The sequence below is a fragment of the Orussus abietinus genome, unplaced genomic scaffold (genome assembly GCF_000612105.2).
Source record: "Orussus abietinus isolate OABI.00-Male unplaced genomic scaffold, Oabi_2.0 scaffold6, whole genome shotgun sequence".
Lineage (NCBI taxonomy): Eukaryota > Metazoa > Arthropoda > Insecta > Hymenoptera > Orussidae > Orussus > Orussus abietinus.
This window is the reverse complement of record NW_019396002.1, coordinates 1,054,312-1,070,083: the sequence shown is the minus strand read 5'-3', so window position 1 is coordinate 1,070,083 and position 15,772 is coordinate 1,054,312. Positions and strand designations below refer to the sequence as shown.

General features: G+C 46.7%; 1 protein-coding gene across 1 annotated transcript in view; it reads right to left on the bottom strand.

The window, feature by feature from the left end:
- Positions 1 to 15,772, bottom strand: part of LOC105694280 (diacylglycerol O-acyltransferase 1) — a 46,672-nt gene that overhangs the window by 12,189 nt on the left and 18,711 nt on the right. Inside the window, exons 5-6 of the mRNA XM_012414797.1 lie at positions 13,718 to 13,826; positions 2,264 to 2,419 (exon numbers count right to left, since the gene is read on the bottom strand). Coding sequence (XP_012270220.1) covers positions 2,264 to 2,419; positions 13,718 to 13,826 — 265 coding nt within the window. The remainder of the gene's footprint in view (positions 1 to 2,263; positions 2,420 to 13,717; positions 13,827 to 15,772) is intronic.

The window sequence follows — 15,772 nt, the reverse complement described above, 5'->3', positions numbered from 1 at the left end:
AAGGAAATTTCGAATTTTTCCGGAGGGTCATAGAAAAGTGTGCAGTCCAGAGAAATTCTTAAGGTGTTCGAAAAAGAAAGAAAACTGGCTAGTTTCGAACCACCCAAGGAACTTTCCGAATTTTTCCGGAGGGTCAGAGAAAAAAAAAATTGCAAAGTCCAGAGGAATTTTTATGGCGTTTAGAAGGGAAGGAAAGAAATTGCGCGAACCGCCGAGGGAAAGAACAGGGGCTTAATTTGCTAGCCCTCCTCTCCCCTTTTGCATAGAGGTCGGTCCCTCTTCTTCGCACTTCCTTTGTCGCCGGCTTGTTCCTAGCCGGCCCTTCTTGGAGCTTGCTCCGAGATATATGACCCCGAGGAGCCTAAGTGCCGAGGTATCTCCTGGCACAAAGGCGGAATTACCTGGCCGGGCGTGATTGAAAAAAGGAAGTCTAATCGTTACACCGAGGAGAGGAGTCCGCGTCCTTTCTTCCGGGTCACCCTGGGAGATCGGATCCTCTCCTGGGATTTTCCCGGTGATTCCTCACCTCGCAGCATCCCTCCTCAGGGGGTGTCACCGGGACCCCACCCTATCATCTTCCCGGCATCCCTATCGCCCCTCCCAGCATCCCTCCACGTCATTTATATTTTTCCCGGAATTCAATTAAATCAAGTACACCACTCTTGGTTACGAAAAGGTCTCAAGGCGAGATAAATTCGGCAAATATATTTCCTAGGCAAATTTCGGCGTTATTTATGGCCAGGGGGAGCACGCGAGGGGCGCGACTCGTGATAGGATGCAATTCTCGCCGCGGAGGGAGAAATGGGGTGTCGGTAATCGCGGGGAGGGTTCTCACGTGTCCGGGCAATTTGACGGAATCGACTGGCAGTCGTTAAGCCGGCGTGCCGAGGAAAGGCTGAGGGCGAGTTTCCATGATTTGACACGGCTAAGAGCCCAGGGACGTTTTCAGAAAACCCATCGCGCCCGCGAATGGCGACTAGACACGCGACCGGCTCTTCCTGCCTCAGGACTCGACCTTACTTCTGACTTGCCTCATTTCAGCCTCGAAATTGACCTTAATACCGCCTCTCCAAGAAAAGGATACAGGGAAGCACTATAAAAAAAAATTGAAAATGACTCAGGATTTTAAGAGGAATTTTTCAACCTCCGAAATACGGGAGAACGCACAAAAAAGAATTGGAAGAAAAGTTCAGGATTTTCGGGGGGATTCTTCCGCCGTGTGAAAAGTATGAGATTTTGTCAAAAGAAAGAAAGAAAATTCACTAGCGTTATCTCTGACCGAAAATAGGCCTTAACGTCGTCTTTTCGCGGGAATCCAGAGAATGCACAATAAAAAAAATGGGAAAAATTTTGAGGAATTTCGGGGGAATTTTTCCACCACCGGAAATACGTGGGGATTGGGGAAAAATAATTCACTACCAAGGATTCTTATTCCTGGGGGAATATTTCACGGGGAAAGGAGCCGGGACTTATTCGAGGGGCGACCGAGCGATTTCGCGCGAAAGCCCCTCTCATGCGTGTACCGCATGTACGATATGTACGACATACAGAATATGTAGAATATGTAGATACGCGGAGAGCGGCATGTATCGCGCGGAAATATACGAGGCCGGACGGCGCGCTTGTCGAGGGTTAATATTCAGAACGGCGAGTTTATTGGGAAGGCCGATCGTAATTTGACTTTGGCCGACCGGTCTGAATAATCGATCGGGTCCCTCCTGGGGGGCTGCTTTCGGAAATTGACGAAAAGAGGCCCGACTGCGACGCCAAATTGCCTGGGAATTATTCCCATAACCTGAGACCACCCAACAAAACCCTGGGAGAGAATTCATCTGAAAAGAAGTCTCCTCAAAAATCCCGGGAACACCTTGAAACTTCTGCTTACCAAAAATAAATAAAGTAATGAAAACGATGAGGATTTTTATCAATTCTTCGGTATATTCTTCCCTTATTATCGAGTAAGTCGGTGCTGGAAGAAAAATCAGTCTCTCCAAGATGGTGAGAAAAATCATGGATACGCTCTGAAATGTCCACTTAAGGATAGATTAACTGATGAATTTCTTTTATTATTCTTCCTTGTTATCGACGAGATTGTTGATATGGTCTATCATCGAGAAAGGCCTGGGATGACAATCCTGGGAAGAGGTCAAGGCAGCAAGTCGCGGGAACGGCTTTAGTGTTGAATAAAATTTTAATAAAAGGATGGGGAATATTGCAAATTTTTTGCTCCTTGTTAGGGAATTGTTCTTTTTTAGGTACCCACCCTGCAGGGAATTACAGGAGAGGGACTGCCTCCGCATCCTCCCCTGGTTCTCGCACTTGGTCCTGGTGCTCAGCCTGCACCACATGTTCACCTGGACGTAAGACCAGAGCTTCAGGAACAACATGGCGTACAGCATGCAGACGTACATCGCTCCAACTGCAACACCGTCGAATTATTAGACTCTTATTAAACTCTGAATTATACCGCTCGTTTTCCGGGAATTTCATTTCGAACCCTTTTCCCAGCTCGCTCCATTTTCCTCGGCTCGGAATACGCTGAGAAAAATGTCCCCCTCCTTCGTCGGCCCTCGAAGCGCGCAGAAATGCTTCGAGGTAATTCGTTTTCGAAAAAGTTCGCCACCCCTTTCGCGTTTCCCCCGAAATTAAATATCTCCTTTATATGATAACGTCGGGTTAATTAGGCATTCATGGCGCTGGATGGGCGGCATACGTCAAAGGATTATTGCGAAATTAAATATATACAACCCCCTTCGATAGTTTAAACATCGGCCAATTGCTTTTATAAATGCGGTATTTACCAGTGCTAGTACAAATTGGGCAGGGCGAGGAATTTTTTAATTAAAATAGCAATAATACCAGCATTGAAATTCCCGGGGCCGGGATCGAGTTTAAATTGCCACTCGCGACAAGTCTCGAAAATGATTGCGGAGGTGTAATCATTGACGAAGGGCCATTATTATCTCGGATTTCGGCCCTTTTTCCCTATTTTTCCCTTCCCTTTTTCCCGAAACAATTCCGGGGATCCTCGGATGCCATTTGCAATCGGCGAGAATAATTACGCCCTAAAACCTAGGCCGCTGCAATTTGCGGGAATTTCGCAGAACGCACTTCCGGCCTGATTATTGGATGAAATATTTTCCCAGGTATCTTGACGGGGACGTTCTAAACATTTCTTTTTTACGGCAGGGTCGCGTAGGGTGGCCAGGGAATCAATTCGGGAAATAATTGCGGAACGCGCGATCGCGATTCCGCGGGGTCCGTCCTCGCGAATCATTATTTCGGCTCGCGGCTTTGTAAAAAATAATCCCGGGGACGTCGATGCATATCGACATGCTCGCGAAATGCACTTTCCGGGGGAATAATTATTCCCGAATAAAGGTGCACTCCTAGGGCCGACCTCTCTTGCTTCGTCTCGCTTCTGACAATTTATTTTAACGAGCTTGCCGCACCTTCTGATACGTGGTATCGCTTAACCGAGATCGAAACCCCTCGTGGCAATCTTCCCGGAAAGACTTCCGACTTCTCTCGATTTTCCCGATGCACAAAGACGTCTCCCATTGCCGGCAAAAAATTGACAAACCTCTCTGTGGGCCTTGCTGGATTTTTTTCCCCATTTCTTCTTTTTTCTTTCCCTTCAAATTTATTCCCGATTTCTGCGATATTTCTCTCCCAGTATGCGCGGAAAATTTATTTCCAACCGTAACAAGAAATTTTACTCGCCTCGAGAAATGATGGTAAGTAGACCAGCAACATTTTTTCATTGTATTAACAACAAATAAATTCCTTCCCTGGGGTAATAGAAATTCTATTGGTGGTCGTAATATTTTTGACTGGTGATTTAAATTATGTATCGACCAGTCGATCGGCTATAAATATTTTTGCTGTTGGTGGAATTATTCCCGCAGTGAGAAGGAAATTTTATCAGCGGTGATTTCCTTTGTTTAAAGTGCATGTGTCATTTTTTTTTCGCCTATTATCGGACTTTCCGTTGCGATCGTTGCATCGCCATTCGAGGCGATTCCTCGGGCGATTCCATTATTTCGGAGAAACGCATCGCCGATGCGATTCCGGCCACGCTTTGTACAGTGACAATGCCGCGTTTCTTCCAACACAAGGAAATGGTACCGTGTTAACCGCGGTGGCGTTGCGGAATTCTTCGTATCTTAATTAAATCGCGGCCCTCGATTTTCTCTAGAGAGGGGAGAACGTCCCGAAATTCCAAGACGTGGTGCACCTGCAGCTGCATAATTCCTCCCTTCCGTTGCCCCTTTTATTTCCCCATTGTGCCGCGAAAATACGCACCGGACGGAACAATCGGCCCTCACTTCCGCAAGCGGAAGGAGGGCCTCATTTTCCCATTGTATCGCAGAGCTTAACGTGTAAACGAAGACCCCCGGTGGGACCATTCATCGCGATTCCGCAGCGGATCGCGAGAGAAACCGGCGGGAAAATTCGATCCGATTTAAAAATCGATCCGTTTCGGAAGTGCGATATTTTTTCGATCGACAGTTGCAGCCCGAATGAAAAAAAAGAGCCCGATGAAAATCATAAAAGAGATTAATTTAGGGTGCGATAAAAAATTCAGGCAGATCGGCGAGACGAAATGGAAAATTCGAAAATCATTTCAGTCAAGCTCGATAAGAAAAACGTAGATATATCCTGAAAAAAGGAACAAAACGAACGGGAGAATTATTTTGTTAACACGAATAACAATGATTTGACTTAAAATTCCTTGAATTAAAAATATATTACTTCGGGGCCATTCAAAGAAATAATTCACAGGTTGAATGAAATCTTCGTCTCGGGGTACAGAGTGCCGTAAATATGGAAACGGGGAGGAAAATCGAGAAAAAATTATTAGAAAAGAGCCGTGTCCCAAGATATTTTCCGCAATTCTATAGGTGTCGATAGAGCTCGAGTTTGAACTCGAATTTGGGACAGGGAGATTTGCGAGGTTCGATAAAAAGGACAGAGGACGTCGAGGGGGGTCGAGATTCGGCAATTCCTTCCTTGGCGGAAAATCTGCAGGGAAATTCGGGGACTCGAACCGTCCGTCATGATATCGAAGCTTTATCCTCGGCTGGCCGTAAACCATCTTTCGGTTTCGCCGATCTCGGGATCCGGTGCACCCGGTGCATCCGGTGCATCCGCCGGTCCGGCGAGTTTCCGGGGGCGGAAGAACCCCGAGAAGAAACCCGCGTCTTCTCGACCCACCCTCCGAATGTCCGATCCTCCTGGGGGAGGCCACCCTTTCCTCCTTCCTGATCGAAAACTATGAAAGAACTTCCCCTCGGCCATGTTTTATCGATGGCTCTCGCGCTTTATGGAGTCCGCGCATTGTATCGCGAGTAGGGGACGCGGGGTCGGTTTCAGCGTGAAATAGTTTCGCAATTTTCACCCTCGGAGGGATTGCTAGTTCGCCTCGAACTATTGTCGCCTTCCTGGGAAAAGCGACGAACGGGGGAGAGACGAACCCTCTTCGCCCCCCGCGATCCATTTTCGATCTAAGGATGCGACTATTTGAAATACGACGCGTCTCGCTTCCCATCAGAGTTGGGTGATATCCAGGACCTTCGAATATATATATTTTTTTTTATCAAGAGAAAGTTGGCGCCTCGACGCCTTCCTGGAAGTTTTCTCGATAAGAACGCCGACTGATTATTTTGCCCCCCTTGAACATCCCCTCGAACAAGTCAGGAGACGCAATTTTCGATTTTCCAGGGATTGCCAGTTATTCGACGTGTTGGATGATATCCAAGATCTCCTAAATATTTTTTTACTAAAAAAAATAAAAAAACTGACGCCCGGTGCATTTCTGAAAATTCCTTGGGCACCTCCTTAATCGAGTTAGAGAGCACAGGATCGATTTCGGCATGAAATAAACGTCCACTTACTTCCACTTCCGCATACTTTTTCCAGGAATTTGACGCCTCCTCACATGAATCGAATGGACATCCAGTACTTCCGGGATATTTTTCCAGGGATTTTGCGCCTCGCCTTTCCTAAAATTCCCTTCCCAAGAACCCCGAATGACATCCATCACCGTCGAAAAATTTTTCCAGGAATCGTGCGCCCCCCATTCCGAAAATTCCCTCGACAAGCCCGCCGACTGATTACTTCCGCGCCCTTAAGCCCTCCTCCGATTTCCCCCAGAGGGAAATCGCGGTGTTTTTCCCTCGGCTCCGGGCTTATTAATTAAAACTTTTCTCGCGTGTCCGGAAAAAGGGGTGTTTCCTTCGAGGGATTACCTGGGCAAAGTTTTCCCGGTCTGTCCCGTCTGGCCTCGTTAATCCTCGGCGTATCTCCCGATGCTACTCCTGTCTGCCGATAAGGTGATAATCGCGGGCCGAGGGTTTAGTAATTGCAGACACGACACCTCGCGACAACGCGAAACGGATTTCCTGGCAGATTACGCCGGTCGATGGGAACATCCCCCCGTGATTTCTTTATTACAGATTCCAGGTCGGTCTCGAGCCGCGCACTCGCTCGAGTGGCCGCCAATCAGCTGGTGGATTACGTCAATATTTGCCGCTCGAAATTACACTCGGCAATTGCAGCCCTCCCCCCGACCGATTGGCAACCCCTCGCCCCCGACTGGCGATTCAGGAGAGGCTTAATAACGGGGAAAAGTGATGCCTCTGTCTACCTCGAGGTCCCCTCGGGCTTTTACGACCCTCCACCTCGCGGAAAATCGGGGCACCAAATATTCCACAAGGGGGTGGCAACCCTCCAAAAAATTCAACAACACCCCCAAGTAGCGCCTAACAACTTTTATAACATGTAAAATAATTCAAACAGTCTACAAATAACCTAAATTAAAATAAATACTCGGGGTTAAGCGGATTACAAAAATAATGAGTATTTTGAAAATTCGAATTTCACGGCTTTGGTCAAATTACATTTATGCACCGTGCCTCGGGATATTTATCTGTTATTATTTATGCAACTTCTCTCTTGAATTGATTTCCAGTTAACGTAAATTCCGGACATTGTTAATTATTCCTGCGGTTTTTCGGTATTTATCGCGTATCATCGGCCGGTTCGCATTTCGTTCACCGACGCACTCGTTCCTTGTAATTCCGGCATTATTAAATTAATTTTCCGTTAGCGGAAATTCCGCTAATTGCGTCGTGCGGGTCGAGTGGGCGGCCGCCTTAACTGACCTACCGCAAGGGCGCCGCTTGCGCCGGTGACTTCGACGCGGCGCCTGGGGGCACTGACCTTTGACTCGGTGCAGCCGTGTGGGGCTCAGTGCGCCGCCGACCAGCGACCGGTTCGCATCGAAGGGGAGTGTCGCTGCTTTTTTCAAGTCCTCGCCTCCACCCCTTAGCCGCGCCACCAAATGCGTTTCTTTATTAAACAGGGACTTGCATAGAGCCGCGCTCAATGGGGAACATCGGAAACTGGGAATTGTAGATCGGCGCCACTCTTCCGTGGAGTGGGCTCAAGACGAAATGGGAATCCTCGAGTTCATCCATTTACTGGACGAGCTCTGCAGAGGGCGCCGCGAAATATCGACGATAAAATGGAAATGAAATGGAAATAAAATATAAATAAAATATAAATCAAGTATAATCGACCTTTAGATTTAATATCTGTTTTTGGCGAGACTTCCATCCTACGGGGCAACATTTAGCAGTCATTACCAATCTCGGCGGGGCCGCAAATCGCGACATTAATCTTCCCGAAAATCCTGCCCGGCCGATTGGGATTTTAATAAATGAGCGCGCAAGTGATTAATCCTAATGCGCCAGGCCGGTCGGATTTGTCCGGCAGGGAATATATATTCTTTCGCGTGTACAGAGGGGAGGTTAAATCGAGGATGCAAATTGGGGGTCATTTTTCGTTCACCACTAGAAATGGTCCGAGCCTTGCTCGGGGACGTTTGATTCGCCCGCGTTGCATACAATTAGTGCGTCGTCACGAGCCCCTGACGTTCGTGGAAATTCTCTGGATTTCCAAACTGATTCGACAGCCAAGAATGCCGTTCGAGCTGCTCCGAACAGGAGTTGCCCCTCCGGGCTTGGCCACGGGATAGGAGTTAATCCTGCACTGCACTTCCGGGGCCCTCGACGTATGCAGCTCCTTGCATCCGCGGCCTCCCGGAACGTGTTTCGGTATCGATCAATCGAACACCGTTTCCTGGCTTCTCAAATACCGGAATGCTATTTTGAATATACTAAAATTTTTTGCGCGGATGAAAAATGCGCAAGAAAAATGAAACCCCCTACAAGGATCTCTGAAGATCCAATTTTACGATCTCATTTTTTTTTTTTACACAAGCAAAGTCTAAATTGTAAAATCACTTTCCAAGAGTTCCGGGCAAAGTTTGAAGAAATCTCGACCTCTCTAAAAATCTGTCCCTGGGATATCCAGATTCTTTCATATTTTTTATATTTTTCTAGCGTATAGAAATATCGAAAGATCGTGACAAAAAAGAAACATTAAAATCCCATTGTCATTTTCCTTGGCATCTGGATTTCTTTATGGGAATCCGTTTCTGTGATATCCAGGTGGTTTCTTGATGTTTATATATATATATTTTTTTTTACGAGGTTGCAAAATGAGGGGAAAAAATTAAATGCATTTCTGGCGTTTCGGAGCACGCGTCGTCCCGTTCTTAAGGATCTGCTCCTGGCTGGACGAAATGATTTTTACGGCTCCTGGGGTGCGTGTTTTCAGGACTATCTTCCGTAATTCTTTCGGAATTTCGCAGTTGCATGTTCACGCGTGAACATGCTACTGCGGAAACGAATGCGTCTCCTCTGCCAAGAGTCGCCCTCTCGCACGGTAACCCCTTGCCGATTATGCCGTCGTGCCAAGAGGATCCTGTGCCAGGACGAGGAGGTCCTGTGGAACGACGGAAGGGATCGTAAGGACGTAACTAGCGTGTCGGTGTCCCTGCAAGGAGCCTCTCGTACCGAGGCATGCTCGGTACCTCGGGAAGTACTTGCCAAATGTCAACATTCTGGAGCCTAAGTGGAACATAAGTCTCGTTAGTGCAAATGGAATGGATTTCTTGATATAAATTGATATAAACGGCATCATTGTTAAAAAAAATGTATATAAAAATTATTCACAATGAAGATATAAAAATCATCCTTCGATGATAATAATCCCTCATCTTCATTGGCTTATCTTGAGGCCGAGTTATCTCAAAAGTCTGGGGTATTTCTAGAGATGGGATAAATACCAGAAATATTTGGACGTTCCTCTTCTTTCGTGTGTCCTGCAAGCTCAGCCGGGATTTCCGGGGAATTTGTCGCAATTTGTTGCAGCGACCAAACTTAGCTGCACTATGGGGCCCTTTGTCCCTTCTTATGGGGAGGAGAGGGAGAACCGCGTCTCTAAACGGCCACTTTTATGCACGGGGCTCGACTCGGGTCTCGAAACAAGTTCAAAGGAAAATCTCCGGGGCAGGGAATGCGTGTTGTTCCCTCAGTAAGCGCAATTTCTCCCAGTGCACCTCTGGAGACGTTCCCTGTTTATCATTAGCTCTTTCGGTCTCAAAGGCTCAGCTTGGGAAGGGGTTAATTTCTGGGGGTGGAATTTAGTTCAATTTAGACCGTCCGACGTGCCTCTATAAAGAGACGTCGGGTTACGCGTCTTAAAAGTAGATTTTATACATTTTTCCAAAAATAAATCATTAAACTTATTTCGTTATTAAGCTTCCACTCCATCTTACGCTATATCTCGATCCTTATCAATCACCTTTAGAGCGACTTCACTGAAAACGGAATTTTGGAGAAATGATAAACACATGAAGTGTGGGTTAAAGCCTTCAGGGAGAAATCAAAAAATTGTAACAATTTCGTAAACATTCCATCTCGTTCGTTATCACTATTTGGGAGTAAATCCACCAATGAGAGGACGCTAAAAATAAAATATCGAGAAATCACAAATGCAAGAATTCGTTATGGCCTTCGATAAGAAATTCCCATAAGCAGCTCTGTCCACACTTTGTAACCATGTTCTACCCATTCCATGAAGAAATGACAATATCAGCGATATTAAAATTCCTCTCGCCCTCATCACCTCGATTTTACATCCCCGCTGTATCTCGGGCCTTATCACTGTTTGCGAGGAAATCTCCATCCTTCCTCGGATGCTGGAAACGGAACGGCAAGAATGCAGGGGTGCGAGCATTCGTTAGCCTGGTTCCCTGTAAGAAGTCCCCCTACTCGGCTCTCTCCGTAATTTGTAATTCCGAAAGAAAGCGAAGAAAGTGGCAGGGGAAAGGGTAAGGCCAGGGAGAGAGAAAGAGAGAGAGAAGCCAATTCCACGACATCAAACGAGGACGAGCCCGGCGTACCGTGAAATGTCGCGGGCCAAAAGGCGGCGTAGATGGGGGTGCAGGAAGTGCAGGGGTTGCACGCACACCGGAACCACCCCTGCGTGGCCCTGCACCGACGGGGCTGCACCTGCGTGTGCACCTGTCGCACCTGGACCCCATTGCCTCGCGCAATAAGAATGTATTTACATATGCAACGACGCTGGAGTGCAGCCAGCCCGTTAGGTTAACTAGCGAGGGAAATGCACAACGGCTCGTTTGCACCGGATTATCCGGAGAAATTAGACTTCTTCCTTATCGGCCGCCTTAAAACCGGCGAGTCGCATCGGCTGGCGAACATTCGACCTGCCAAATGCATCCAAAATGCATAGGTGCATGGAAATTGAAGACACACTTGGAAAGGATTTCCTAAACGTGCCATTCTCTCGTTGCAGGTACTTTTTTATACGAACTTTAGAATCTCTAGCACCGATCGGGAATTATTCTCTCATTCGTGGAAATGAAATTTTCATTTGCGGGAATTATTTAATAATCTTTTTCCTTCGAGTTAGTTTTATTTAGGGAGAAACGTCGAAGTTTTTATTTGATAAGCCTTATTCTCGACGAGCTCGATTGAATACCTGGATTGCCAAGTACCGCGAGTTCCTCAGGGGTCCTTCTCGAGGAGAGAAAGGGGCTTTTCCTGGGAAATTGAGTGGCAAAGATTTTCCCGGATGAAGGGCCTCGTTAATTCCGGGTAAACCCCCGCAGGGGAACAAACAATATTTGGCCCCGCCGACGTGGCCCGATGAATTTTTCAGACTTACAAATGACGGAGGCGTCGAAGTGCGGCCAGAAAGGGCGCCGTTGCCTCTGAAAGGGGCCCCGGGAAATGAAATTCACGGACAAGACGTCGCGACGCCTTCACTTGAGGGTGGAAACCTCGTTACCTTTCCTCGGCGTCCCTAGATTTCCTCCTAGATTCTTTCACTGCAATTTCCTCGCTGAGATGCTCCGCTCCTCTCGCTACTAATTAATAAAAACGGTTAATTAAAGTTATTACCGAGTGGCGCCTAGGGGATTTTTTATTCCCCAGCCTTTTTTTCCAAAATCGCCCGCCGGAAGTTCAGGGAATTCTCGACGTCGAATTTTTTTTCACCGGAACTTCGCGTCCAGGAATCTTCTTCGGCGGGTTTTCTCCTCACCTTTTCTTACCGGCGCTCGGAAAGTTCCTCGATATATATATGTATATATATGTATACGTGTATATGTATATAGGAAAGTATAGATGTAGATATATACGCAGACTCCTCCTCGACGTTTTATCCGGGGGATGTTTTATCTCCGACCAAAGTCGGCGGAAGTCCGTTTGCCCCGGCAGTAGGCTTCTTCGAGAGGAAGACGGAAAAGTCGTTTCGCGTGTCCCGAGTTTAAGTTACCCACGAAGAGTCAGGTTGTGACGAACAGGGCTAGCCTCTTCGCGAAATCCGCCGGCGGAAACGCGCCCTCCAACTTTCCGCCGCATGACGAAAAGTCGCTTATCCGCCGCCTGCTTCCGGTCGGCCCCTTTCGAAAATTCGACAAATTTCTCTTTTTTATTTAGACTTATGTCAATCCTCTCGTTTCAATCCTCCTTCCTACCACAGTTCACAGCTTTATTAGAAAGAGAAAGTTCATATGTACAGGATACACGTTTTAATATTAAAAAGGAAAAGTAAAAAAAATTAATTAATTTCGCCTCTCTGAGGGAATTTTGACACTTTAGGAAAAGTAGGTCTCAATGTTTAGAGTAATTGCATCGATTTTTATGTGGACAATAAATGCATGAAATAATCGGTGCGAATTTTTTGACGGCCAGATGATAGGTGGAACTTTTTTTTTTTTCGCACATGCGTCCGACTCAAAAAAGGGGATGCAGTTTAAAGATGCACTTGAGGCTAGCCAAATGACATCGAATTGACAAATGGCGAACTTGCATTCATTTTCTCACGATAGATGCGAAAATACTGAAACGAATTCATCACCGGGTATCGCAACGCCAGGTAGGTTTGTATTTTGTTTGTTTTTTTTTTCGCATGTGGATATCGGCTCGAAAGAGGGCTTGCAGTTTAAAGATGCACTCGAGGCCAGCCAAATGATATCGAATTGATAAACGGCGAGCTGGCATTACGAGGGCACCCCGACCGGAGGGAGCGAAGTGCCTCGTCTCTCTCGAGTACTCGTCACTTCGACACGCTCGCCCCTCGCAATGGCGTTTCGCGTTAAAGCCCGAAGCAATCAGGAAGATACTCCAATCAAATCCCCCGGGAGCAAACGGCGCCCGGTGGCAAATGTCGGCTCGACACCGCGCGCTGCAAACAGACTGGAATATTTCAATTACGGCCGCGGAATCCTCTCCGATCGGCCGCGGCTTGCCGAATTCCGCCGACGTCGTTCTTTCGGCCCGACGACGGGATTCCCGTTTGCTAAATTGTACTTTTTACGCCCCCCCAGCCCTGTCGATCCAATTCCCCTCGGCCCCGAGCCACGTAAAAGATGGAACGAAGGAAAGAGTCGACTGGCAATTCGCCCCCTTTAAAACGGACTTAAGAATTGAAGGGTACTCAGCAAATCGTCCCGTTTTTCAGGCCACAACTCGCGGCGATTTAAGAGAATCGCATTAGCGGATGAAATCGGATAAAAAAAGAAATATGTATTGGAATTCAGATAATAATGTTATGATAATCTTCAGAGCGAGCCGAGGGCAATCGTTTGAAATTTTACCACCTGGATGTGGAGTCTGTAAGAAAGCAAAATTTCATTCGCTTGTAAAAATGGAACTTTATGAGTGTTGAGACCTTTTGTAGGGCCTCCATGTACACGTGGTGAAATTTTAAATGATTCGGTACGTCCAGTTTGAAATTAAAAACAAGTGTCATAAACGATTGCACCCTCGGATCACCTGAAGCTTCCATGTCACCTAAAAATCCTCCGACGACCCAGTTTCGTCTTTTATGACAATTGAGAAGACTAGGATTTCAATTCCCTGGTAATTTTAAACTCGTCCCCAATTTTTCGAAATTTTGGCAAGAGTATTTACTGAGGTTGAAGAAAAGGGTCATAAACGATTACACCCTCGGATCACCTTAAGCTTCCAGTCGCCTAAAAATCCTCCTCCGACTCAGTATCGTCTTTCATGACGATTCAGAAGACTAGGATTTCAATTCCCTGGGATTCTTAGACTCAACCCCAATTTTTCGAAATTTTGGCGAGAGTACTTACGGAGGCTGAAAAAAAGTGTCATAAACGATTTCACTCTCGGATCACCGTAAGCTTCCATGACGCATAAAAATTCTCCGACGACCCAGTATCGTCTTTCATGACGATTCAGAAGACTAGGATTTCAATTCCCTGGGATTCTTAGACTCGTCCCCAATTTTTCGATATTTTAGCGAGAGTACTTACTAAGACTGAATCCGGAATCCTTAATGTGAATGACGACCATCGGCACCAGCACCATCACGATGAGGTTTACGACGTGGAACACCATTCCCGGGCCGTGAGCTATGATATCCTGCGGCGGAAAATAAAGAGGCACGTTAGACCGGAAGTCCCCGTCTAGGTCGGGGGAGGTTTGCAGGGCATCGCCAAGGGGTGCTCGCGAAATCCGCGAGGAAGTCGCAGCTTTACGACGAGGGCTCCTCGGCGTTTCGGAAGCGGCCGCTTTTGTGTTGAAATTTAAGACTCTTGGCATGGATGCTTAATATCTCCCAGAGAGGCGGACGGAATTGCGAGATTTAGTAGCTCAGTCGCGCCTTCGATGTCACCACGACTAAACGTCACGCCAAGACCGACGATTTGCAATTTTTATCATTTTTGACAACTATGACAAACGCGTCCGACGTCTAGTCCAATATCGCCTGCACGCCTCGGGGAGTTTCGCCCATACGTCAAAAAGGCTCCGTACTTTGATATTCGATTTTCATAATTTTTTCATTAATATAAATAATTCAGTAATTTTCTATCTTGAACAAGGAGATGTAAATTTGGGAGGGAGGTAAGTTTGAGGTTAGGAAAGTGAAGATGATGGAGGAGGGTGAATGGTGAAGGGGTGCAATTGAACAGTCGCGGATCCCATAAACGGGGCGGGAGGGGATGAAAATTAACCAGGGATTATTTAAAAGTCCGGCTCAGCAAGAATGGAACAAGGATCGAGAGGAGTTCAGGTCCCCTTTTTCCCGGGATCGATAGTTGCAGCTGCACCTGTTACCCGGAGCCTGCGAGTCGTCGGCGCCCAGTGGAATCCGATTAAATCAAAGAGACGCTCCCCGTTTATTGGATTTGACTTCGCGATGCGCTTTGTACAACCGTTTGTTCAACGACTAGAGGCGGCACGAAAGATTATTGAGCATATGAAGAGAGAGCATTTTCGAAAAGTCAGGCTGCGACAGATGCACTCCGACTTCACGACTACCTTCAGCTGGAAACGACATTTTTTAAATGCAAAACCCCGCAAAACGTGAGAAACTAGAATTAAAAGCGAATGAAATGTATGAAAGCGAATAACATTTCGTACTGCATTTAAGAATGTGTATATTAAATCTAGGATTATTAGTCTCTTACTTAAGAACTTGACTTTGTGATTCCCATAATTTCATTCGGTTCCTTCAGTTACTTTTATTTATTTTCTACTGTTTGGTTAATGGTAGGAAAAAATTATCTTGTAAAAAGTGGAAGCCTAAGAACGAATTCGATTTTACTCGTCGATATTAATTGTTAAGGTTCTTTGAAATCAGTCCGAAATATTGGGCGTTCGGAAATACCAGCGAGTGCATCCGGTGCATCCTATGCAATCTCAAAGGACCGCCCAGAAGATGTGCTCCGGCCAGTCCGAGATGTTCCTCAGAAGCCAATTGCTCGGAGGACTTGCGGCACTTACTTTAAATTCGGCGTAAATTCGCACCCCCTGTGAAACTTGCCAATATAATCTCGCAACCCCGCCGAACTCCTCAGGGTCCTCTTCGAGGTTCTTCGCTCGTTTGGATCAAACGATTTCCAGGAGCGGTGCAATCACTCTCCCTATAAACGACCGAATCGGGGAGGAGTCCGAATTATCAAGAAAAATGATAAAATTGCGAGGAAAAAAAAAACAATGTTAGAAGAGGGAAGAAAATTCTTGAAATCCGTAAAATCCCTGAAATCCATAAGATCCCTAAAATTCCCGAAATTTCACCCCATACTACTGAACCATGAAAGGGTAAACGCGAGTTATCACGGTAAATGATAAAATGACGGGCTAAAAGCAAGGAAGGAAATTCTTGAAATCTCTGAAAAGGTTAAAATCAGCGAAATTCCGAAAATTCCAGAAATTTCAGCCAGAGGTTTCGCGTGCCCTTTTCCTCGGCTATTATTTTCCGGGCGTTCCGCGGCGGGAAGGCCGCGTACGGGCATCGATCGAAACGCATCCGCGGACGTTTCAGGGCATTTTCAGGGATGCGTCGTTCCGCGATCGGGGCAGGA